Source organism: Rhipicephalus sanguineus, chromosome 3, assembly GCF_013339695.2.
Source record: "Rhipicephalus sanguineus isolate Rsan-2018 chromosome 3, BIME_Rsan_1.4, whole genome shotgun sequence".
Classification (NCBI taxonomy): domain Eukaryota; kingdom Metazoa; phylum Arthropoda; class Arachnida; order Ixodida; family Ixodidae; genus Rhipicephalus; species Rhipicephalus sanguineus.
Window position 1 is genome coordinate 125092048 of NC_051178.1, and position 26914 is coordinate 125118961.

General features: G+C 47.0%; 3 protein-coding genes across 4 annotated transcripts in view; 1 reads left to right on the plus strand and 2 right to left on the minus strand.

Moving 5' to 3' along the window:
• The window catches only part of LOC119387089 (uncharacterized), a 30821-nt gene extending 10422 nt beyond the window's left edge, over positions 1-20399 (minus strand). Inside the window, exon 1 of the mRNA XM_037654397.2 lies at positions 20148-20399. Within this exon, the coding sequence (XP_037510325.1) occupies positions 20148-20295 (148 nt within the window). The 5' untranslated portion in view covers positions 20296-20399. The remainder of the gene's footprint in view (positions 1-20147) is intronic.
• LOC119387083 (WAS/WASL-interacting protein family member 1) overlaps positions 1-26914 on the plus strand; it is a 259526-nt gene that overhangs the window by 176662 nt on the left and 55950 nt on the right. The window lies entirely within an intron of this gene.
• Positions 1-26914, minus strand: part of LOC119387093 (ATP synthase subunit b, mitochondrial) — a 234185-nt gene that overhangs the window by 135423 nt on the left and 71848 nt on the right. The window lies entirely within an intron of this gene.

Consider the following 26914-nt stretch of genomic DNA (forward strand, 5'->3'; position numbering starts at 1 on the left):
CCCACGGCAGAGGCGGTCTCGCTAACCACACTCCACGGTCCATAACCAACATCCACCACGGAGAACAAGCACCATAGAGTTTTCCACAAGTTAGTGAGAAACTCTACGGTAACCACACTACCTAAGCCGCCTAAAAAATTTCCACCGAGCTACTTTGCCGCCACCTACTTATAACGCTTCAACCAAGTCAAGCCAGGTTTAAGCGGCTATATGGGTGCGCTAACGCTTTGCCCATTTTGTCTCGTGCGCCCTGGGCTCAGACAACTGCCCTCTGCAGGAGCAAGTGCAACCATGTGGCCAAACAAAAGCCCGAAATTCCGCTATATCCCCCACCACCGGGGGATCGTTTGTCCTGTCGGGGAAATGTACCCCGAGGAGAAGCGGGGGGGGGGGGGGGGGTCGCGCGCCCACTCTCTAATCCGTGACGCCGTGGTCACGTGATCCGCAATCCTTCCGTTCCCCCGTGGATTTCTCCCTCGTGTGAATACCCCTTTACATACACGTACGACCTATGCGTACTACTTAGCTACCGCAATGCGTAAAAGAATGGAGCGTGCCCGCCACACACGCTGACGGTTCTCCTGTCACGTGCTGTTTCTCTACGTGACACCACTCTGCTGCCTCTTCCACCCTGGCCAGTAAAAAGGAAAAATCTAGGGACTTTAGTCCCTACAGTTGCACACACGTATATGGTATTTTTGGTGCAGCTGTCACAGCAATACCTTTTCGGGGACGTAGATCGCGCAGTGGCATTATAACATGGTCAGTCCACACATATGTCATGACTCCGGGATTGCCCAGCCGGTGTCTAGTTTTGCGTCGACATCACAAGTGAAGGCCGGTAACTCTTCTGTACTACAATGCTGCCGCATTAGTTTGACGACTTATCTATTTGCACAAACCAAACGGACAACTGTGCACTGTGGCAGGCACACGTCGCTCGGGGGCACGGCGGAGTGCGCCTGACAAGGGCTACACGCAGTGACAAGACAATGCGCCAGGAAGATGTCTTCCGAGATAAAATGTTTCTAAATTAGGGGCCTTGAGGCCATTTTGTGTGTATACGGCACACTCGCGACGGGCTTCAAGAAGTGTGCGTGTTGGGTGCTTCTATCCCGAACTGCGCTTGTGCACTTTGTGAAAGTTAGCCAAGGCTGGCTTCACCGCAATAACAGACAGTGTGCGGGGAAGCGCACCTGCTTAGAAAAGTAAGGTTGCTTTACGGAGCCATAGGATGGGTCGTATAATATTTATCCGTGTAACTTATAACCCCTTTTCAACGGCACTCATCTCAAGCTGGCCTTCGAAATTGCCTGAAGAGAAACCCCAGGTGGTCGAAATTTCCTGAGGCCTTCACTATACGGCGTCTCTCATAATCATGTCGTGGTTTGGGAGTAAAACCCCAACAATTATTAATAAATTGCCTGAACATAACGCGAATGGTCGCTTACGGATTTTGTCGCGTTTCATTCACTCTATTATGCATTAAGCTGGGCTAGTTGGTATACTGAGTAAATGTTTCCATAATACTAGCCAACACGTACAAAGACTATACACAAAGACACAGTACAATTAAGACACAGTGTCTTGTCCCATGTCTTTCTGTGTAGCATTTGTGTCTTGTGTCAGTGTCCGTCTTTCCGTGTAGTCTTTGTGCGTGTTCGCTAGCCTTATGGAAGCATTCAATCGCTCGCTTCCGTAACATTGCTCATAGCTACAGCTTTCTTTCTAATCACATTCAAAGGAAACAAAATTGAACCTAAAGAAAAATAAAAAAAAAGCGGCATGTGGTAGCGAAATAAAAGGAATTCGTGCAACACACACGCGACCAGCATGTGGCCACACCTAAATTTGAGCTGAGTCGCGGCGTCACGAGTTTGTGCACAGAGAGAGAATAGCGGCACGCGACGCTATATTTAGTGCTCCACGCAGACGCGCGCGAGCGAGCGCTGATGTCACGGCCACGTGGCCCGCCGCTTCACGTTGCTCGCTGCTTCACTGTGAAGGGACCCCGGGAGGCCGCTCACCCGTGCGCGCCACTCCGGCCTTCGTTACATAAATACACGCCCCTGGAAAGTAAAAATGGGATAACAGCGCGTCTGGCATGGCGGTTCCGCGCGTGAGGAGTGTTATAGCCTACCAATATCGCTAAAATGAATTTAGTCCGTAACTGTTTGAGACCTTTGGCGCCTCATCAAACGCGATAAGTGACCGTCGGCGTCAAGATGAGCGATGCAAGAAATCATCATACTGTGATGACGTCGCCATATGACGTCATCATGACGTCAAATGTGACAAAATTTGTGGCTTCATGATGACGTCACATAACCTGGCTTCAACACGTGACATCGCCGCTTGGTCAAAGGTTGGCCGTTACCGTATGGATGGATGAATGAAAAACTTTATTGTGGTGTGGTCCTTCATGGTGAGCGTTAGCGAGCAGCGGGCCGCCCCCACGTCGGGTCAGAAAGCCGATCGCATCTTCGCCGCGTCGTTGGCCCGTTGGACAGCCCATAACTGTTCATCGAGATTGGTGCTGTGTAGAATCGCATCCTATCCTAAGAAGTGTTGCTTTCATCACCGCGTAACGCGGGACGCCGCCAGAGCATATTAGCCGATCCAGGAGGCGGTGCAAAATCACGTTGGGTGCAGGAAGCTCTCGGAAGTGGGTGCGAGAATCGATATACAGTCTACTGAGAAAGAAAGAATATGGCTTTCGCTCTCGAGTCGTCTTAGGCAAATGCATAAGGGGCCGTGTGAGTTTTGTCTACAACCGCTATACTTATCTTTAAGGCATAAACCAGTCGAGAAGACGACGGACAAGGGAGAAAAGTGCCACACACAACGACTGAACTAGCTACTGCGCTTTATTAGCAAACAACGTCTTCCAGGAAAAGCAAACGAGCATGCGCTGTTCAAAATACCAAACAACAAAAGCGGCCTACTTGAAAACCGAGATCCTGACGCGAAAGTGACAGGATCCCACATTCCTTCTGCATCAATGAAATGAATGTAGCGCTGACGCAATTGCTTTATGCTTTAGCGTTATGCTGACACTCAGCGTAGTGCTGACACAATCGGTTTATGCCTTAGCGTCGTGTACCAACTGACCCAGACTTCGACCTTACTGCTATACTTATATATTGGGCCGAACGAAGCCTAGTGGAGGCTAACGAAGAACTCAATGACTCCTACCAGCAACTAAAAGATACATAAATGGCAGTACAGATGAAAGATCAAACACAGCTAGGTGATGTTCCAAAAAAAGTCACAGTTTCGCCGCAAGGGCGAAGCAGTGAATGCGATAGCAAGAAATTGGAATGTCACATGAAGAACGAGAAAAAGCTCGATACTTGCAGCGCCTGTCATAGTTGTTACGTCTTCGTGCTTGAGGAACGCGCTGCAAGTGTCGACAATGGAGAACCAGATGCTCTTAGATATTTATTTTTCTTTTAAACTGCGGCGCGTGGAGTGACCCCCCGACTTTCTCGCCACACGGAGGCGTCTGATGCAAGGTGTGCCCGGCGTTCTTTGTTTTTTCCTTCTTCCACATCACAAGCGGGTACAGAAAAGGGCCACATTGTCGTGCGCGTCTCAGCGGCACTTTTCAAAATGAAAGAAAATTAGGAGCGTTGCGTGACAGGAAACACGCTCAAGCTCCTCCGAGATTTGCTTACCACCAGCGGTAAATGGTGTATATAAATAGCTCGCTGTTATTTCGCCGGCGCATGCATGGGGCATGGTTGAGTTGTCTAATGCAGCGGGCTGGGGAGCGAGGGGTCGATGGTTCGAATCCCCGGTCGGGTGCTTCAGAATTTTTTTATTCTTTATTTTTCTTTGTGCCTTTATATATATATATATATATATATATATATATATATATATATATATATATATATATATATCCGGGGCATGACGGCAACGGCGACGGCAAAAATCAGCCGACAGTGTCCATATAATTACTATCGCAATAAAAGGAGGAATGCGTGTTGGCAGGTGGTGCAATGTTGAGATTGGATCATGGTAAGTGGCATAATACATGCCAATGAAGGGGCGGGAAACGCCGTCAGTTTTCACGGAGATGGAAAAAGAACCTCGCAGCCCAGAGTTAACTACGAAAAACAGGCTTATATAGCAGTAAATCCTCGCTACGAAGAAGATCACTTTATTGTAAATATCGCGTTATCTGAAGTGTCTTTCCGTCCCGATCGCAGTGCCCGCGTTTTGGACCGGATTATATTGAAATGAAGCAGCATTGTACTGCGCATGGTACAAAGTGGGAAATCTTCACGAGATCGCTTAGTGCAGTGTACACGATAGCCCCTTTGAGTTTCTTCGTGCCGACCTGACACTGCAAATAACGCTGCGGAGATCACCAGGTGACGGCAGCTTCTTGTGACCAACTATATCGCATAATAAGTGATAACGGCCATACGAGGCAACTGTTCACAGATGTCGGCAACATATTGCCGCTGTCGCCATCGTCGTGAAAAGCCTTGTTTAAATGTTCGTTTAACGAGCTTCCGCGCTTCTGATGAGCACTACACCCCGAGTTACTAAGACTCTCTTACAGCTCTTGCGCTTTTAGCACAACGCCGTTCATAAGGAACTTAATTTCCTGTCGCACGATTCTTTACTTATAGCGATCGGGTCTATTGTAATTGGAGCTATCTGGAATAGGTCTTTGCCGCGAAGTGCATTTTAAGTACGCTGATGACAGCGTTGCACTATGGACATTGCGCTTAAAAGAAGAAGAAGAAGAAGAAGAAAGAAAAGAAAAAAGAGAAGATCCGTTAGATTCCGCTTTATTTTAAGAGCATGAACTAACGCCTCATAGCTCGCTGTCAAGTGGTGCGATTTGCGAACACCTGCCAGGTGCCAGAAACTCGCACACGCGTTGTGCGTCTCTCCGCGCGTGTATGTGTGGACGAGAACGGCACAAACAGCAGCCTCTTCTATCGCCCTTATACGTCGATGTACAGCTGTCAGCTATCTGACGACTTATTTTGGGCCTTTGACGCAACGCAAACGGCCCATCTGTGCAGCAGCTTTCTTTACAACTACAGTGGGGCACCATTAAAGCTGTGCGCCTAATTCATTGTCCATACGTTTTAAGAGATGCCGCTGTGTAGACTTTACTCATCACCTCCCCGTAACTGACGCCTCTGCAAGGGCTGGCCAGTGCACGATGTCGCTTGTAGCTTCGGTGACCTAACGAGCCAGTAGCCAGAAAATTTTTTAAGGGGAAAGGGGGGGGGGGGGATTCAAGCGCCCCTTATGTACGGTCGTGCGTGTGTTTGTCTATAGGCATGTACTGTGGATATACCCACGCAAAATTGAAAAATTCCGGGGGAAGAAGGGGGTTTGAGCACCTCCCCCGACTATGCCAGTGTAACGAGCACCAATGCACACAGCGAGAGTCGGCCGCAAAGCAAGCATTTAATTTCCGGGATCGTTCTTCTCCATAGCGCATGGACTTCGATTTAAATGATCAGGAGTACGGTCCGCTTTAATATGGTAAATGCCGAGTAACTTGATCCGCCATGATTCGACAGTTCTTTCAAACCATGTTCCGTCCTTATCGAAGGATCATTGCGTGCGTCGAGTAGCTTCGATGAATGAAACGAGTTATCGGCATTCTTTTCAACCGCTGTGTACGGCCGCGGCGCCACATCAGAGTTCGTGTTTTACGTCCCAAAACTACGATACGATTATGAGAGACGTCGTAGTGGAGGGTTCCGGAAATTTCGATAAGGAGATAAGAAGGCCGCACACACCGCTGAAATTTGTGAGCCACACTGCGCGCTCATTTGTAGTTTCTCTCCGTCGCGCCCATATTGTTGCGCCAACGTTGGTCAGCGTTTCGTGACCGTAGCCGTGCTATGCTATAGATACGCCATTTTTCTCCAAATCGTCGAAGCAAAAGAGGGCGCAATTCCCAGTCAATAAACTTTCGTTTCTATGACGCGGGGGACAATTGCTCGACTCAGTATATGTTACTTAACACTTTTGACACGCTATGTACACAATTGTGCACACCACTTATTTTTGCCGTTTGTAAACGACAATGGGCTAAGAGAGAGCAAGATACATTGAGCTTTGGATGAATTGAACCTCCTGATTGATAAATTCATTTAACTTCATTTTGCAGTGTGCTGTTGTATATGATCAGTTTGCTGAAGGCACTACACTGTTCGACGAGTTGTTCGACGTGCCCCTTCCCGCGAGCCCCGTCAATAGTATAATTTTTGTTTGCTCCAAATGGACAACCCGAAAACAAATTTGCACTACATTTCTTGGCGTAACATTTCATTCTATTGCCACGTGCGTTTCTTATTATCACTTTTGCTATATGCTATATTCGGTTTTCTCCCACAAAGACTGTCAGCAACGCTCAGCGCAAACCGCGCCTCATTGTTCGAGAAGCTTCGCGATTATTGTAGATCGTTTTGTTAAGATTGCGCGCAAGACGCGCACACTCGAGCTTATTCTAGAACTTGCGCGACAAACAGCGATAACGCTGGAATATTCGACGGCACATGTATAAATGCTGACGCCCTTCACTGCTTGTCAGTTTTATCGACGGCCGACGCTCTGTTCACCGCTATCAGTGTACAGTGTGTATTGCTGTTGTCTGACTTTCCGTTTCTCGGCCACAAGTTCGGCCAAATAAAAAAGTTTCATCTTGGACACGCTGACGCTGCCTTCGTCGATGTCACGACCACGTGACGCTATTAATGCAAAAACGGAACATGAATGATTTCACAGTAAATACATATTTAATTACAATATAATTATAATTAATTACTAGAACACTAATAAATTAACGCATTTTGACATTATTTTTGTTGCAATAGAATATCGAGTACCTCGAAATAACGTTGAATCGATTCGACGCATGTACAGACAGTTCTTCATAGGGCGCCTGAAAGGGTTTAAAATGCCAGCAATATATATTCTAATTGTTCGTTTTTTACGTCCCAAAACCTCGATATGATTATGACAGACGCGGTAGTGGAGGGCTCCGGAAATTTCGACCACCTCGTCGTTCTTTAACGAGCGCCTAAATCTAAGCACACGTGCCTCTAGCATTTCGCCTTCGTCGAAATGCGGCCGCCGCGTCCGGGATTCGATCGCGCGACCAAAAAAAAAAAAAAAAAAGGCCCGCATAAAGACGAGACGCGAGAAAGAAGGCAGACATACACGACACGTGTTTTTCTTGCGTCTCCTCATTGCTGGCACTTTCAAGTAACATGAACCCAAGTGGTTCAGATATTGACTCTTCAGTATATGTAAAGGACTTGCTTAAACAAGTGACACACCTTCTATAGGCGAGATTCTGGGAATTACGCTGGGAAATGCGCTGGGAATTACGTCAACGCAAAAGTGAGATCACCTACGAAGGCGATCGATTGTGGATATGCGACTCATATATTCGGACAGTTTTCGAGTGGAAAAAACTTGGAGGACGCTTGAGCTTCGCGTTCAAGAGTAGAACGTGATAGCGTAATCGGGCCTCGTGCGCATCGCCTTCTCAATTGCTAGCCTAGCTTCGGTTCTCGGTGCATGCCTCAAGCGTACCGTGAGGAAACGAACGACTGTGCGCTTAACATTGGCCGTTTCAAACTATCCTAGAACGCCTACTGCAAGTACACTTGTTAAGTGCCCAATGCGTCATAATTCTTTATTTTGCGAATCAGCGAAGGGCCCACTACGCGTCCGTAAGGCAACACGCGAACATACGCAGCTGCTCACTTTGTCGATGATTTTGTAGCTGATGATGATTAATTATGTCTGAGCGCTTTGTAATGGGTGGGCCTTTAAAACACCCACTCGATGCGCAATTCACGTGTTTTGACGCCTGGCGCGATTATACGCTTCTGCCGCGCAATATTACATGCGTTAAGGACACTCCTTCCACTACATGACATATAGTGTTTTTTTTTTTTTTTTTGTTCAGAAGAAGTTTCAAGCAAAATAGCGTGGCTATGTGGTAGAACAGCTGCTTGCCACATAGACGGCCTGAGTTCGAATCTCACTCGAACCAAACATTTTTATTATTTATTTTACTTGCACCTTTCTCGATGTTTCGGTCACGGACAACGGTGATTTTTCGCTCACAACCAAGACGTCGACACCGGAATTTGTGCGAAACGAGCTTAACGCTATCGCGTTATTAAAGCGATGAGAGAAGACGGCCAACTTTCTGTTGATGGCTCTCTTGTTGCCGCGTAGCTGGTCACGTGCCCGATTCGAACGAGGAAGTACGTGACAGTGGGATTTCCACACCTTATCCACTATTGCTTCAACTTTGGGACGTCACGGCGCAAAGTTGAGCCACGGTCCAGTAGCGAAATACGCGTCAAGAGGACTGCGCGCACTGTGAGCCACAGATATAGCGGCAGTTTCAGCAGCTCTTTGAAACAATAAACCCGAAGCTTGCACAGGAAACCACCAATGGTGCATACCTGCAGCGCAGGGAAGATAACATTAAAGATTGTATTATTATAGCACTGGTGCGGTGACAAATGGCCGATAGGAAGGCTATTATGTCCTATAATATTCTATAAGGCAATAATCGCAGCTAAACGCTTCCAGGTTCGTAGATAAGATACGAGCGCTATGCATGCACTTGACCTTCGAACCAAGTCCTCGCGAGGATATTGTTCTTCATCTACACACAAATAAGACAGCGGCTTGTCAACAGAAAATAATGCAGATAAATGTCTGCTTCATATATTCGCTAGAGGCCGTATTTAACAAGCATTATCTTCCTCTCGTTCCATACTAAATTTGTCACCCGCAGTAACCCGTAGCTGACTGCGCGGCAGCGCACAGTCTTCACCAAAAGTTAACAGACCACAGCTTGCGCGAACACCTCACACCGTGTCCTTTATATCGGGGCTTAATTGCTTACGAATATACAGCTCCAAGGTTTTGTCCAAGGTTTTGTATGAGGTAGGTTGTTCCCCATCCAAAACTACCAAGTGTTAAAGGTAGTTCAGGAGATCTGCCACTAGTTCGAAGTTGAACGTGTTCGCACGCGCATGATGAACGTGTTCACATGCGCAAACCATCCTAGAATGCCTACTGCAAGTACAGTTGCGCAGTGTCCACTACACTATAATTCTTCCTTTTGCGAATCAGCGAAGGGCAGCACGCGAACCTACGCAACTGCTCACTTTATTCATGCTTTTGCAGCTGATGATTAAATATGCCTGAGCGCTTTGTAATGGGTGGACCTTTAAACACCCACTCGTTGCGCAAGTCCCATGTCTTGACGCCTGGCGCTATGCTACGCTTCTGCCACGCATACATGCGTTAAGGAGACTCCTCCCACTACATAACATTCATATATAGTGTTTTTTTGGAAGCTGTTTCAAGCAATGGCGTCACCCTGCGGTAGAACACCTAGTTGCCACGCATAAGGCCTGGGTTCGATTCTCGCTCGAACCAAACATGTTTATTATTTATTTTACTTGCGTCTTTCTCGATTTTTCGGTCAGGGACAACGCTGTTTTTTCGCGCACAACCAACAACGCCGACACCGACGCTGACACCGGAATTTCGGCGAAACCAGCTCTTTAACGCTGTCGCGTTAGAGAATGATAGGTGCAACCTTAAGGAACTAGAAGAGAGTAGAGTGGGTCAGGGAACAAACGGGTGTTAAAGTCGAAATCAAGAAAAGCAAATCGGCATGGGCAGGGAGTGTAGCGAGAAGGTTACATAACCACTGGTCATTAAAGGTAACAGACTGGATTCCAAGAGTAGGCGAGCGTGCGAGGGTGAGACAGAAAGTTAGGTGGGCCGATGAGATTAAGAATATTGAGGGGATAACGTGGCCGAAGCAAGCACAGGACCGAGTTAATTGACGAAACATGGGGGATGCCATTGCCCTGCAGTGGGTGTAGTCAGGCTGATGATGATGATGATGATGTTGAAATTGGAACATCCTTTGAGCATTTGACATGCCATTTTGTACAGCCACGTTGGCATGGATGCGGCAGCGGTGCATCACTTTCCTGTATCGTGTCGCAACCATGCAGAATGGTGCTTCACAAGTGCTGTCGCATAATCGCGTGAATTGCTAAGAGCTTCGATACGATACACCAGGCCCGCAGCAAGGGATATGTTTCGGGGGGGGGGGCACTCGGTTAAGGCCTTGAACATTTGAGAAAAACACCTATTTTCATTAATTATTTTCGGAAAAACACCGCCCCCCCCGGGCTACGGGCCTGTGACACACTGTCATGTAACCGCGGCTCGTAACGTTCGTACGTAGAAAGTATGCAGGGCCTTACTTTCCTGTCCGCCTGGTCTTACATGCTATATATAAACCGAACCGCGTCGTCGTATCATAAGCTTCTCGCATAGGCGTCATTTAGAATTCGTTCGGCGATGGAAAACTGTTCGCTGTAAGCGAGTTTTCACGTGTATAGGTGGAGATTTAACAGTATACAAAACTCGTACGCCACAACTGTAGCATTCGGAATAAGCGACGCGTTCACCAGCGCATTAAGCGATAAAGGTTATTAGCGGCGTCTATCGATCTGTCCGCGTTCCTTTCCACGGGGTCATATCTCGCATCAATTATTACCGAGCCTGCGCATCGTCTGCGCGCAACAGGATAGACAAAGCGTAAATTGGTTTGCAAGCGGAAATCAATATCGGCGCAACGGCGCGGAGTTTCGCATTCGTTATATTTCGACGGAAACGGCGACAAAAGAATGATTGTGCGCTTATCTTTCAGTTACGCTATCTGTGGGATTCATAACGAAGAGATGAAGTTGATTAGAACGATGATGCGTTAGTAAAAACACCCTGATTTGCGACTTGACGCTATTTTGTCCTTCCAGCGGAGCATATACACGGACATATATAGTAAGCAGTGAACGCGTGACACGCTAAGACATTTCAGCTGCTCTGTGGCGTATACAGAAATTTCTTTGTGAGGGGGTAGAACTACACTTTATGCATGTTCGTGCGTGTGTTTGTATGTGGGTGTGTACACATACAAAATTGGAAAATTTAGGGGGGAGGAGGCGTTGAACACCCCTCTCCCCCCGCCCGCTTCCCCTGGTCATGCCAGTGCAGCTGCTTGTAGTACTAACAAAACGTGGGTATTACAGCATTAAATAAGGCTGACAAAACACTATAGAAGGTGAAGCGTACGGACACAAGAGAACCATGCAGGCAACACCTGACGTTGTCTGGTTATCTTCCCTCGTGTCCGTGTTTGCACGTCTTATAGTATACCTTCTTGCAACATGGACCCCCTACCAAGTATAGCTCAAATCTCTGTCGTTCTGAGCGACAATAGACCAAATGTACACCACCAAAGGACGTATATATAAACCAAGCTTATTGTACACGTCAATGTTGCCAGATAACTGGACTGTTGACAGCGCTGCAGCCACCTGCATGGGCGGAGGAGTGACCTTCCCTTCGTAGTTGGATGAGTCTTTACTTCTGCGCACTTCGTCAGGATTTCGTATGAGCGAGACGATTTACAGTTAACTCGTAGTTAACTCGCGCCTTTGAGTGATGACTCGTAGAGGCCGGATTTTTAGGCACTAAAAAAGCTCGTTTTAGGCGCCAAAAATAGGCAGGCAAAACAATTTTTTAGGCTTCCAAAATTGTAAATATAGGCACAACAAATTTTCACATAAATGCAAATAATTTCAAACGAAGACGTGCGCGACCTCTATCTACGACAGGAAAACGAAAACGTTATTGCTTAAGATGACACAAAGGCGCCAACATTTGAACATAGCGTGCATTGTCCCGCATGGTTCGTACTCCCGTGTTCTGCAGAGTGAGTCAAGTGTCCACTGTCGAATCAACACACTACTGGGTGTTTTTCGGCATGACTGAGAAGTGCAGAGCAGGAGCAGACAGCCAGATTGCTAAAAGATCAGAAGGGAGGGATTCCTCCTATTGGCCGGGTCTAATTGCGTAGAGCCAATTTCTCCCCTGGCAGTGAACCATTGGCGTAATCAGGCGAGGGGGGGGGGTTCAACCTCCCCCTTCCCTAAATTTTTCAGTTTTGCGTGTGTGTGTAATACACGCACACATACAAACGCATGCACGAACATATAAACAGTATGGTTGTACCCCCCTCCCCTGAAAACGATTTCTGGCTACGCTACTGCAGTGAACACCTTAAAAAGTACATTACAAACAAAACAAAAGCTGCGTACACATCATATTTTTCTTTGTTTTTTTTTTGCTCTTCACTCTCCTTTCCGCTGACGTCTCTCCGCGGTTTCTCATTCGCCAACCGCTCGAGCCATGTCAGCGCGGCGGCGAATGCTCGCCGGCGTGTCCCGCTTCACTGCTACTAGCGGTTGTTGGTTGGTTGAACTAGAGGACTAGTTCCCAACAGTCAATCTTACGCGGTAACATGAATAACGGTCTCAAACAGCACCCGGGAGCGAAACTTGAGGCTAAATAGCGTTCATATAAGCGCCAATTTTGAAAACAGGCATTTATAGGCATTTGTAAGCATTTAGGCACGAACGCCAAAAATAGGCATTTATAGGCACTATAAAAACACTATAAAAGCCCTTCTTAACCTCTAATTCATGCTCATATATCAAAATGGCGCGATATGAGTGCAAGGAACAAAATAGGCATTTGCCTAAAATCCGGTCTCTAATGATGAGTTCTACAACAACAATTGTCAGCGCATGCAAAACAACAAGCTTAAAATAAAGCACCAAACTATTCTTAAATAATGGAGGTATTGTTGAACAACCATCTGTGCAGTTGGGAAGGGTGCCGCGCCTCGTGCGATGCAACACCTCGATGGGCCTATAAAACGCGTTCGCCCAAGCGCAACTTCATTCAAGTGAGACACAATACACGTGGGCTCAGTGTTCGCGCTCAGTTTTCGTAATTAATCGCTGAAACAAGGGTTAACTGAATCGCATTATTGATAAATAGCGTCAACTATACGCAGACACAGCGGAAATGGGGGAACAACGGAACGGCGTGCATTTGGTAATGTGATCACACCAACTCCACACAACATATTAATGTAGTGTATTAGTCAAAACACTTTTCGACGCGCTTCCAACCGGACAAGCTGCAGTATAGCAACATGGTAAAATCGACCGCCTTAAGTGGACTTTTTTTAATTGTCTTCCTGGATCACTCGAAAAACAGTTATTTTTTTTCCTTCGTCTGGGGCGCCTTCTGTGCCCCATTTCTCACGCGTATAGCACATACGCTGTGAGAAACGTGGTGCTGTGACCCACATCGCCAAAGTTTCATTGTTTAACTTGTGCACTATCCTTTGAATGCAGGGCACGTCGACGAATAGTGTTTGTCGTTGCGTTTGCGCATGCACTCTCCGGCGCTGCTTCGTGTTATACTATATACTAATCGCGAGCCTGCAGTGTCTGCGGGTTCCTTTGACGGCAAGAATTCCGGGTTACTTGCCAAATCGGACGACAAGTAGCTGATCAATGTTGGTAGGAATTCACGGCATGGTGGTTACAGCGTTCTTTTAAGCGAAGCCTTTACAACTCACAGATTTCGGTGGCGGCGTCGTACGCGAAAGAACGCGGCACCGGCGAGCGCCCAGAAATGCTGCCCACGAAGGTACGCCGGTCGCAGGCGTGTTTGGGTGCGCCGTTTCCCAATAATTCACGCTCTCTCGATCGTGGACTTCTCGGCGATCAGCCGTTTCTGATGTGGCAGTGTGATCTTTCATCGAGGTGACTTGTCATTTTTACGTTGTCACATTTCCTTGCGGCCTGGATATGAACGCATGGCCGTCGTTGTTGCCTGTAGCAACTGGAGTGTCGCGCTGCTAAGCATGTGGATGACGGTACAATTCCCGGAATGGAGGAAGAAAACAGTTAGGAGGGAGCATTGCACAATGCGAAAGAAAGAAAGAAAGGGATAGAAGAAAGAAGGAAATAAAGAAAGAAAGAGATAGAAGAAAGAAAGAAAGAAAGAAGGAAAGAAGTAAAGAAAGAAAGAAAGAAAGAAAGAAAGAAAGAAAGAAAGAAAGAAAGAAAGAAAGAAAGAAAGAAAGAAAAAGCTATAGCACGTCAGGCACGCCCACGACAAGCTTCGCTTGCTCCCATTTTCCCGACAGGGCAAGTGTTCCTGAATCTTTTATGCGTGATTCCTACCTACAAGGAATAACTATCCGTACTTATCGTGTTGACATGGACGAACACTGGCACCCGCGCAGCTTTCACGCCAACGCACGATTCTCGAAAGTGCAACTCGCATAGGTCACTGCATTGCATTGACGTATTGAATGCGTGATTCAGTGCGTCATGGATTGCGGCCGACGTGTGCTATTCACGAAGAATGTCACCCGATGATTGACCAAAAGGGCGAGTTCGACGTTATTCACAAAAAATATAGTTAAGACCACAGTTATTCGCTTACCACGCCGATATATAAAAAATATAGTTAAGACCACAGTTATTCGCTTACCACGCCGATATATAAAAAATATAGTTAAGACCACAGTTATTCGCTTAATGGCACCGATCATTTAAATTAAATGGCAAGACGGTCGACCACGTAGCTGAAGGTCAGCGTATGCGAAACAGCCGCAGAAACTTCCAGTGATTAAGCGCGGTACACAACGGGCACTGACAAATAAGCTGGAGGGTATGCAAACAGACAAAACATTTGTTACTGCAGTATATATATATATATATATATATATATATATACACGGACGCCCAAACACGCCGTGTTTGGGCCTCCGTATCAATTCTAGCCATCCGAATTTCCTTAACGTGCATCTCAATCTATGTACACAGGCGTTTCTGAATTCAGGCCCTCATCGAATTTAGGACGCAGCTGGACGCTCTTGCCAGTAATCGAACCCGTACCCTCGAGCTCAGCAGCGCAACGCTGTAGACGCTAAACTACCACGGCAGGTGCGTAAAAACTATTTCAAATAAACCCTTAACTTTTTCCGTGTTTGACTGCAGCTTATTCAGTAATTGTAAGCTTAACTATCTCGCGCAGCACCTTCGCGTCTGCTACGCATCGCATCCGTCGGGCATAAACTTAACGAAACTTCGGCGTCATTCAAAACAAGGCGTGGAGGTACATGCTTTTCGCTTTATGCGTGCGCCTGCAGTGCGTGAGGGTTCCTGTTGTTTCATACGATCATTTGCATTGAAAAAGGAGTATCGATAGCGAAACTTTTGCCTCGTTTAATTTTTTTAAGTTTATTGGACAGCCCGTAGATTCAGTAATCAATATTATAAAGCAGCCGCTTCTTCACACGACAGGTATACTTACATCACATGTGCTCTCTGTAATGTTGGTAGCAGTGGCGCAGCCAGAAATTTTTCGAGGGGTGTTCTACATCGCCGGTAAAAAAAAAAAAAAAATATTAAAGAGATACAGAGCCTGCGCCCGAACACTCTTAGCCATTTTTTATTGCAATATCTAAATGGAAAGATGGGGGAGAGGGTGTGTGTGCGTGTGTGTGCGTGTGTGTGTGTGCGTGTGCGTGTGTGTGTGGGTGGGGGTGGGGGTTTGTATGCAGCGCTCAGAAAATTTTGGAGAGTGTTCTGACACCGAAACACTCCTTCCTGGCTATACGCCCCTGTTTGGTAGTTTAGAAACACCCTCCAGTGCAGCGTGGCTTTGTGGCCAACGTGAACTACGGCAAACGGCGTTGTTGACCACGTGGTATCGCAAACCACTGGTCAGTCAGTCGAGTGTATAGTAGGAGAAAATTTCACCGTGACCGCGCCATCGTAATGCTGCTAAGTGTCGAGGTTGTTGAGTGGCCTCAAATCGGCCCGCTTCATTCGGCCCCGCACCGCCGTCAAATTCCACGGTTGTCAGACAGGAACGTTTACACGCGGTGTGCTTATTTTTTCTTGACGTGTAACAGCGCTAAGCTACGTATACCATCCATGCACGGGGTCGGCCCACTTTTGCGGAAAACGCCCTAGCATTCAAGCGTTCGCAGCAGCTCAAGTTTGCCATGTTTGAAATCCTGCAGACTGATTTTAAATAGTGCTCATTAATACTCTTTAATACGCGTCCGCATTAGGCGTCTAACCATGCACGTATCCTGTGTGAAATGTGGAGAGAAGTCGAGTTTATACGAAAGAGATATGCATGGTCCAATTTAGCAGCGCACTAAGTGGCTTGACGAGTGAGGTCAGAGTGGCCTTTGCCAGCTTTTGACTGTATACACCGCGGTGTGAGACCCACTACGGCTGGCTAGAACAGAGTTTTGTTCTTTGTAGCCAGAGTGTGGTGGTTTACGTTAACCTGATGACGGACGCATGAGTTAGCGGTTTTCGCAATATTTGCATCAAAAGGCTACGTGTACACATGTGATGCGTTTTGGCCTGCTCAGATTAAACCACGGCGTATTTTCTTTTTCTTTTTTTTTTACTTGCAGAAACAGTCGAGACTTCATACCTTCATTACCGATTGTATACAGCTGCGTACTAAAAAATAAGGCGTGCGAAGTGCAACCTCTCCAGTAAGTCCCTCGCCTTCACTGCAAAGAACAACAAATGCATAGAAGCCTACAATTCATAGTGAAAGAGAACTGCAAGGCCGTAGCATCGAATTTCAACGGCTATACAGCTGCTCATGTTCAGAAAGCACGGGTCTCAGAAATATCCGAGCCTGTACGCTGGCTCCGAGCAGGGCTTAAAGTCTTCCTTCATTGGAGGGGGGGCCCTCATAAAGCGGCAATATTATATATATATATATATATATATATATATATATATATATATATATATATATATATATATATATATATATATATATATATATATATATATATATACTTTCGCGGTAGTATTATCAAATTCTGGGCACAAATGTGATAGTATTAAACCTATGAAAATGCATTATTTCCAATGTATGTTGGCCGGGAATAAAAACAAAAACGTATTAGGCTGAGAAACATATTATGCAGAATCGTAACAACGAGATTACACTATATATATATATATATATATATATATATATATATATATATATATATATATATATATATATATATATATATATATATATATATATATATATATATATATATATATATATATATATATATATATATATATATATATATATATATGCTATAGATTAAGCGTTAAGAGAGGTGTTTGCAATGATCACAGTGCAGTGAAGCCAACTGTCTCTAGAACTGAACAAATGCTTATGAATGCTATACAAATACATATATTACTCCGATTGTATTCCGGGCATGTATTGAACGTGTCAATCCATTCACGCATTAAAATAAATTATTTTGGGAGCGATTTTTCAAAAATAACTCGGAATGTGACGGCTTAAACATACGAGAGCTCAAAGTGAGTAACATTAGTTGACTCACTGGATTCAGAACCACAGGCACATCAATGCTACATTTTATTTTCACTACCACTTGCCTAATAAAGTAAGCAAAATACATGCGTCTTTGCAATTACAGCAGACTTGTCATGCACAATAAAAGAATGAAAACTGAGTGGCAAAGTAAAGAGACCAAGGTGAACCATTACATGATTCACGAGCAGGTAGCTTCACACTCAGGTGCCTCATGAAACAGTATGCTGTGCCAAGACGCTCTGTCGAACATTGTGGTGACCCATGGTTTCAAGAGGCGTTGCCCATGGTGTTCAGTGTATTAGTGAATTGCATTCAGCAGTACGACGATACCTGTTTTCTTCTGATTTGCTAACATCCCGTCAACGAAACATTCGCGATTAAATCATTATTCGGAAAATTGCAGAGTATTATCTCCCCGCACAAAGCACTACTGCCAAAAAATTCAACTCCAACATTTGTCAAATGGGTGCCGCAGTGCCTCCGTCGGACTGCCGAGGGGGGGCCGGGCCCCTCCTTGAAAAATGGAGAGGGGGCCGGGCCCCCCCGGGCCCCCCCTGACTTTAAGCCCTGGCTCCGAGATTCAAGCCAGCCCGGCGACAGCGCGCATTTCGTCGCATATAAGCTGTCTTCGCCGGTAAACTGAAACCCGTGGCCTCGCCCGATAATCACCAGACGGCGAATGCAAGCGCAGCAGCACACACTGATTTCGTTGCCTGACAGAAAACAGTCCTCAGGAAAGAGACTCTTGAAAGTATATGGCGGCAGCTTCGCGTTTCCCTTTTCGTGCTTTGCGTTTTGGTATTACTGTCCGTGCATGATCGAACTACACAAGAATCGTTGCCTTCCTTAACAATGAACACTCCTAAGAGCGCGATTCCGACTATTTTCACTTCACTGGTAAGCCCGCTGACTCATGTTCCTCCGTAACCTTTGCTGATCGATCTCAAGATATAGATGAAAACAAAAGAAGCATCAACACGCCCGCTTCAGCATGCTATACATCTCCCAAGGAAGGGACAAAAGAAAAAGGAACAAAAGAAAAAGAACAAATAGAGGACGTGCGCATATATATCGAGCATCTGCGGTATACATTGTGACGAGCACTAAACGCTGACTTCACGCATACGGCGTTCTTCGGCAAAGTTAACACGCCCTGAATCTCCTCGATGGCTTTCCGTCGACATTCGTACGAATGATATAAATACACTATAATATCTAGGGTTTTACGTGCCAAAACCACGATATGAGACACGCTGTATAGTGGAGGGCTCCGAAAATTTCGACTATCTGGTGTTCTCTAACATGACACAGCAGAGTGCACGGGCCTCTACCATTTCGCAACCGTCGAAATGTGACCGTCGCGGCCGAGATCGAACCCACGACCTTCGGTCAGCAGGCGAGCACCGTAACCACTGTACCACCGAGGCGGACGACATTCGTACGAATGACAAACGGACAGATTACGAGCTGCCTCGAGGCGTGCGTTGCGCCGTTTTATGAATTCTGTGCACGCAGGGCCACTAACAACAAACGCCGATCAAGCAGGCGTGCGTTGGAGGGCGGTGGCTTATACAGAATATTGCTGCTGCGAACGCCGACTCTGTGACAAAATGTAGGCCAGCCATGACTCTGCACTTGGAACGCTTTCATTACAAGGTTCAGTGTGACGCAATTCCTTATCAGAAAGGAAGCTATGCAATTTGCAATGCTTTCGGTTAACCCTCGTTCGGCTCCTCACGATGTCTTGCAGAACACTTTAGGTAGCGAAACTCTTCGCAATCACTTTTTTTCTTTTTTTCCCCGGAAGAACAGAGTCGGTGACGTTCACACTTGCAGACGAATGACGCAGCAGAATCTAGACGTACTTCGAGGGATTCTGGAATCGGGTAGAACTGGCGCCCGCAAAATCACGCGTTCCAAGGTCGGCTGGTAAAATGACGTGGTTTGTATCCGGCTTCTACCGATTCAGAACCGTGGCGTGCTATGAACCGAAAGGGAGATTATCGAGACAATTAAAAAAAGCAACTGATTCGATTCTCGAAAGCAGTAGCTGCACAAAACAAAAGCGCTTGATTAAGAACGCGTTGGCGTTGTTGCAGCCCACATTTCCACCCTCTCGGTGTAATGGCTCTGCGCTGCAGCGTGTATTGAAAGAAATATTAGGTGTCTAGATTTCCACGAAAACAGACGCGTGATAAGTGCGATAAGCCGCACGCACCGACGAAATGCGGCACAGATTACAGGCATATCGTCTATTGTCATTCTAACTTCACGCAACGCAGATAAAATTAGCCTATGCGTTAGAAATTGTATGCTTCAGTGGTAAGACTGGCACCATTCGCGCTTACTGCAATAGCGAACGTGGCGCCACGGGGCATTAATCAAGCGTCTATTAAAGAAGACAGTGGTCATATCAGAACGGAATTGCGCGACAAATCTTGCTCGCTCTGCTTTCGACCGCGGTACGTCTTGTCGTCCCAGTAGGTGACAAATGGGGGAGTGGCGACTCGCTTGCTTCGCTTTCGTTTGCTCTCTCATTTACCGTCACGCGCTCCCGTTTTAACAACAGGGACAGTGCACGCCCATTCAAGGCATGCCATCTCGATCTTGGAGGCAGCTTACGCGGATACACGATCGACTCACGAAAGTATAGAGCTCAGAAAAAAAAAAATGCAGCGCTTAGCTAACCTCACTCCAACAACTCATCCCTTCCCCCACCCGCCACACCGCAATACGCGCAAGCCACAGACGCGAGCCCCGAGTCCAAAGCGGCGTGAAAAAAAATCGAGCGTCACCTCTGTTCCTCTTCTCCTCCATCTTCTTCAGGATGATGGCCTCCCATTCGGCGTCGCTGGAGACCATCTTCCGCAGCTTGTCCATCCACGTGAGGTCGATCTCACCCAGGTCCGCATTTCCGCCGACCGACGCATCGCCCTCCGCCATCTTTGACAGAACCCGCGGCTTGCTGCAGTGCCGTCAAGCCCGCTTCGCTAGCCGCCGCCGCTGCCGCGCCGAGGGACACTCTCCCCACAGCGCTCACCCTCTCCGCTCTTCTCCGGCCCTTCCTCTTCCTCCTCGCTGGTCAATCGAAGCGCGGCGCGCGAAATCCGCGCAGCGGCCAGGTTTCGTATTGGTGAAGCCGCGCTTTTTCGGTGGGCCTTTCAGCTATAGAGTACGATTGATGAGCCACCGATAATGTCCCCCATAGCGCACGCAATTTGTCGTCGTCGAGGTTGACCGAATGCATGGCGCAGTCTTCGTTTTTTTTTTTTTTTCTCATATCAGCGGCAGCGCCCAGTTTCAGGTTTTGACGGGTGCTAGAGCTCTACACCTGCGCGTGCCTCGTGCGCTTGCGAAGCGCGTGCTCCGCTAAAAGCCGTTTATTTACTACGAGTGGTGTTGATAACGTGAGATGCCTGCAGTGCGCTCGTGTTCCTAGCTTATTACTATACGGTACCAGCTTGGTCGTGGCTACAGCTATAGATGAAGCTTCTTTTGAAGTCGAAGAGCTAGGACAGGCGCATCAAAAGTCAGTTTGACGTCACTGTTAGCGGGGCGATGAACGAGAATTACCGTGATAAATTAATTTTCTGCCCGTTTCGATAAGCGTTAATCGCTTTGTGGCCGTACTCAGTGTCAGCGCTCCTTTTCGTTATAATTGTATTTACTCCGGTGAAACGCCGCAGCTTATACAGAAATTAACGCCTTCAGCAGTCAGCAGACCGGTGTTTGTGTATCGTCATGTGTAGATACGAATACTAGGAGAAGCTCGGAATAAGATTCGATATTGGGCGACTCAGTTAGTAATCCACATGAGGCATATTTTGCGCAAATAACGAGTGAAGAGGACCGGTGCGCTGTCTTCTTCTCTCGTTCTTACCATTTCTATCTCTCCTTCCTTATTTGCGCGAAAAATGTCTTATGGGCAGTTCATCTAGTAGTGCGCTGCCAGAAATCGACGAAGACTGAGGAAACGAAAGACGCACACACAGGTCTCACACATAAGCATTTCCAGGCTCGAAATAAAATCATTTGTTTGTTCGCGCGCCACCCTGTATGTTTCTTTTGTTTCCTCGGTCTTTGTCAATTTGTCAATCCCTGGCAGCGCGTCACAACGTGAAGTCGTACCAACTAGCCCCGATTGCAGTCTTATTATTATTTAGAGAAACTGTGAACGCCTCTCTGAACAGATATCAGTCTATAGAAGTGTCTCTCCTTCGTTTTCCTCACACCGAAGTGACGGTGCGAAGAAATTAACAACAATAAAATGAAAAAAGAAATAAACAGAAGTCACGTGCAGAGCTGTTCGTGCGATGCTTCGAAGCATCGGCGAACACTAGCTCAACCTTTCTAAGTCTACGGCTCAAACGGCGGTAGCGAGTTGTCGCCGTGCGTCGCGCATTTCCGGATATCGCTGCGGCGGCGGCGGCGGCGGCTCCTGCAGGCGGCGACAGCAGCTGGTTGCCGCCGTCGCGTTCACGAGCAGCTGCTCTTGTGCGCCGCGAGCGCCACAAGCCACGCCCGGTGCGGACTCAAGGACGCCCACAGTGACACAAACTCCACTCATTGTTTCACAACGCTTCCTTGATCCCAGTCCGGCCCCTTTCGTGGCAATTATGCGTGCCACACTTGCTTCACCCTGGCCCCTCACTGAGGAGCGGGCCGTAAACCAACTCGGACATACCTGCGCAGTATAGCGTGCGCGCTTTATCACGTCTACCGCTAAGTGCTACTTTTCCTTGCGAGGCAAACAATGCACCAGTCGCCTTTGTCAAATGCACCCGCGCGGGTCAGAACGAGCGTGACCTGAACTGTCGGGCATATGCGGCCGTGGAGGCTTGTGCGGCATTCGCGGCCCGGCGAGGTTGCAGAGGGTCAACACGACAGTGCGACTCGCCGAGACCGAAATTACTCTAGAACGTCGGGGACACAATGCGAACTCCGGTGCGCAGCTCGCAGTCGTCTCCGGTCACACGCTCGACGCGGCATGGGAATTTTTCGTTTCGGACAATGGCGGCACGTGTGGAGAGACCTTAGCGCGCGATTGTGAGGGAAACCGGAGCGACCTAGCCTTCGTGCTTGAGGCGGCGCTAATCTCGCTCTGGCCAGGAACTAAGGGGCACTCGGGCTAGCGGGTGCGAAGCGGAGAGGGTGGCGAAACTGTGGGAAAACAGCTGAGAAAAGTTAAAGATAACACTGCAAGTCTCTTTCCCGACAATTACTGTCAAAGGCATGTAACACAACAATTGTTCACGTGCGCATACGTAGAGAAAACCACGAAGAAGTAGAACGATATGAGACATCCGAAGAATAGCGCGCCTGTTATCGTGCTGAACAAGCTAACCACTAGAGAGAGATTAGATAGAGAGACTTGCCCACATCGCCGTTTTTCTTCAATAGATAGAGAGGATGTGTGAAAAGCAGAGAGCTCGGCCGGAGGAACTTAATCTCTGACCTGCTACTCTGCATAGCTAAGGGAAAGTGAAGGGGAATAAATGGAGAATAAGAGTTACTGGAAATGGCGATGATAGCGAGCAGCGCCCAGCTTATTCCTGCTTGCAGAACAATTTCACTGCTATTCCATGGTGACAGTCCACTCCGAAAGAGGTTTGTCGTCCAACAGAATCGATGTGGCGTTTGGTGTCGAGCCTTGGTAACCAGGCAACAACAACAACAACAACAACAACAACAACAACAATAACTATAATAATAATAATAATAATAATAATAATATAATAATAATAATAATAATAATAATAATAATAATAATAATAATAATAATAATAATAATAATAATAATAATAATAATAAAATAATAATAATAATAATAATAATAATGGGGGTTTTACGCGCCAAGACCACGATATGATTATGAGGCACGCCGTAGTGTAGGGCTCCGAATAAGTCTGACCACCTGGGTTCCTTAACGTCCACTGACGTCGCACAGTACACGGGCCTCTACCATTTCTCCTCCATGGAAATGTGAAAGCCGCGGCCGAGTAACCGGGCAAGTTACAGAAGATGTAAGAAATTGTTTCCGGGGGTCACATTGCTGAGAGTTACAAGGTTACTTGTTCGAAGGCAAGAGGCAAGACATATCGCACAGGTATACATGTGTGCTATCTTGCCATTAGAACTCAGTTCGCGCGAACTTTACGAATCTTGATTATTCAAGACTCGTGCTATAGCCACGGCCTCTGGATTCTAACGGGGCTTACATCCGCGGTCGTGGTACAGCACTGTCTCTGTTAAATATTAACTAAGGCAACGCAGCGGGCGCTTCATACGAAGGTACGTTCTTATATAGCAAGTAATATAGTGCCTGTAACAGGCTTGCCGGCCTTATGGTCACTATATTGAATTTCCTTGCCTTAGAAAGGGACAAGCATAAATAAAAGCATGTGTGCTGTTTAGGGTGAAAGGAAAAAAAACCTTCGAAGCGTAAGGAATGAGCTCTTTCGCATATGGGTCCAGCCGCTGCTGCAGAATATGTGAAGACCGCCGCCCTTACCCGCGAGGCGTGCCAGCTCCCTGCTGCGCACGCCGGCACGCGCGCTTGCAGCGAGTCCGGCTATTAATTTTGCTGCCGAGAAAGTCATACCAACGGAAGTGGCGTGCCGTTCTGATGCTGAGCACGAGCGAGGAGGCGAGAGCCATTCCTGACCGCTTTTAGACGCGGGACCTATAGAGCAAGAGCGCTTGTTCCCTGGGTCCGTATTGACAAAAGAAAAGAAGTCATTATACGCCATCATGAAAACTGTTCGTATGAGCAGATACCGGCAATTCAGGATGTTGGAGAGAGAAATGATAAACATATTTGTTAAGGCGAAAACCTCAGATGCATGCCTCATCAAACGCGAAAAGTGGCCACGGGCGGCGTCGCTGTCAACACGAGTCATGCAAGAAAGCATCATCATCACGTAATGACGTCACCCTACGTCGTCGTCATGACGTTACAGGTCGCCAAAATTTGTGACTTCATCGCATGACATCGCCGCTTGGTCAAAGCTGTGCCGATCCTGGAGGCGCTGCAAAACCACGTTCGGTGCAGAAAACTTTCAGTTAAATCAATACAATCTACTGAGAAGAAAAAGAAAAAGAAGATGGCTTTCGCCTTCGAGGCGGCTTAGGCAAATGCATAACGGACAGTGTGACTTTTTAAAGAGTATAGTAGAGTAGAGTCTGTCTTAGTCCAGGATGCCTTAAGATCGAGCACCATCCTGAACCCTCGCGACCAGCCTTAGCTGATGCTCGAGGTTGGAGCTGGCCAAGGCGGTCTCCCGAAGCTGGCTGATGAGGTATACGGTGTGCTTTAGTGGCGATTGCCTGCAGCCTCCAACCGTACGTCATATCCGGTTATCCGCAGAAGCGTCAATACGGAGTGAATTGTGTAGTTTCTAGGAGGTGACTTCGGGGTTAGGTGAGGGAACGTGTCAACCTCTAGAGCTCGGAGTAATCCTGCCTTCTATAGGTAGTGACTTGTGGGCGGGAGGATATATATCTTCTGCAGGGTGTTGGAAGTTTTATTGTCAAAGGCGGCCGGCCGACAGTGTATATAACCATTACGAAAGAAGAGCTTCGGGAATTCGTGCGCATATGTGCTTGAATATGACGCTTGCAATATACAATATATTGGCCAAAAGGAAACGCCCTGCGCTTGTCAAATCATGCCAAGATTTCATGCAACTATTTCAGTAAAATTCAGGCAATAATACTCGAGTCCGATTTTTGCTCGCAGCACATGTGGCCAAGGTTATTTTAGACTGCTCTAGGGATGTTGCATATGGGCAATAACATAACCCTATCATCTAATTATTTATTGATTGATCGAATAATTAACCAACGGACCTCATTATTCCTAGGGAATAAATGAGCGAGAAAAAGCCGGTCCCCATCGTTGTTATGAGTACGGAACGCATACATAAAATTAAACTGGGGTTTTAGGAGCCAGAACCGTGATTTGTTTGAGACAGGCCTTATAGTGCGCGGAAGACGAGCGTTTTCGCATTCCACACCCCCAATCAGGCCGCCGGTGCAGGGGTCGAACCTGCCACTTTGTACTCAGCAGCGCAACGCCACCAAACAAACAGGTGCCAAACACCAAACAAACAGGTGCAGGCAGTATACTGAAACACGTTACAGAACGTTCAGCTTCATTTCTTGTATGCTCTTGCGATATCACCCGCGTGCTGTTAATCTTCATCACGCATCCATTCTTTGCATACAGTAAGTCATACGTACTCGTACAGCACGCAATATCGATTGCACAAGGGCTTCACACCTTAAACAGACATATCTACTCGTATCAAACAAAAATAAATGTGTGTGTGTGTGTGTGTGTGTGTGTGTGTGTGTGTGTGTGTGTGTGTGTGTGTGTGTGTGTGTGTGTGTGTGTGTGTGTGTGTGAAGCGCGTGCCAGCGCGTTCTGACTAGGATACAACGCGTTCGTTCATCGCGCGTCTGCAGAATCTCGTTCCCCAGCGCCATCACATGATTGCTGAGAGAGTGTAAGGGGGAGAGGCCACAGCGTCTTACCCAGCCCCTTACACAGGCCCGAACGCGCTAGCGCGTGCCAGCACACATGATTTTGTCTCCGTTACGCCAAGCGAGGACAGCATACGGCAGCCCGGGCCCCTAAAGTGCTCTGCACGTATCATCATCAAGGCGGTCGAAGATCAAGAGGAAGAAGACGTCTCCTTGGCGCGAGCGCGCGCTCAGATGGCTATGGTAGGTGGTAGAAAGCGGACGGTCGCCAATGGAACTATGGACACAGCCCAGCGCAAAAGCTGCTTCGCATCTAAAAAAGAAGTTGAATTCGCATCTTCGTGAAGTCGCCTTGCTTGCATCAATATGAAGCGATGCCGCGAAGCCAGCTTGCGCACCGAAATCCGCACCGAGGTGCGGTAAGCTTTATATCGGATTGTACGATATATAGAACTATTTCTCGTTCTTTTTTGAGTTCGATACATGCGTAATCGGAGGTGCTTGAATCAATTTAACTGAGCGCATAATGATTGCAGTGCATAAAGTCATAAAGGTAACCCTTATTATTAATCACTAGAATATGCATAAGCACCACACATAGAGCAGCCGAGTTAGCAATTGTCTCCTGAGCGGGACAGTATGCCCACTAAGAGTAGAAGAAAAAAAAAAAAACATCCAGCAGCCTTTTTCCTAATGGTGAAAGAGGCGCAAGCAAAGCTTGGCGTGAGCGTGCCTGACCTACTGCTTCTCTTTCTTTCTTTCTTTCTTTCTTTCTTTCTTTCTTTCTTTCTTTCTTCTTTCTTTCTTTCTTTCTTCTTCTTTCTTTCTTTCTTCTTTCCTTCTTCTTTCTTCCTTCTTTCTTTCTTCTTCTCTCTTTCTTTCTTCTTTCTTTCCTCTTTCTTTCTTTCTTTCTTTCTTTCTTTCTTTCTTTCTTTCTTTCTTTCTTTCTTTCTTTCTTTAGCCTATGCAGGCGTAATGTCGGTGCACCGACATTACGCCTGCATAGGCTGTTTCTACACATCAGTTTATAGACCTGGCGTGGCTCTTGTGGTAGAATACCTGATTGCCACGCAGAATG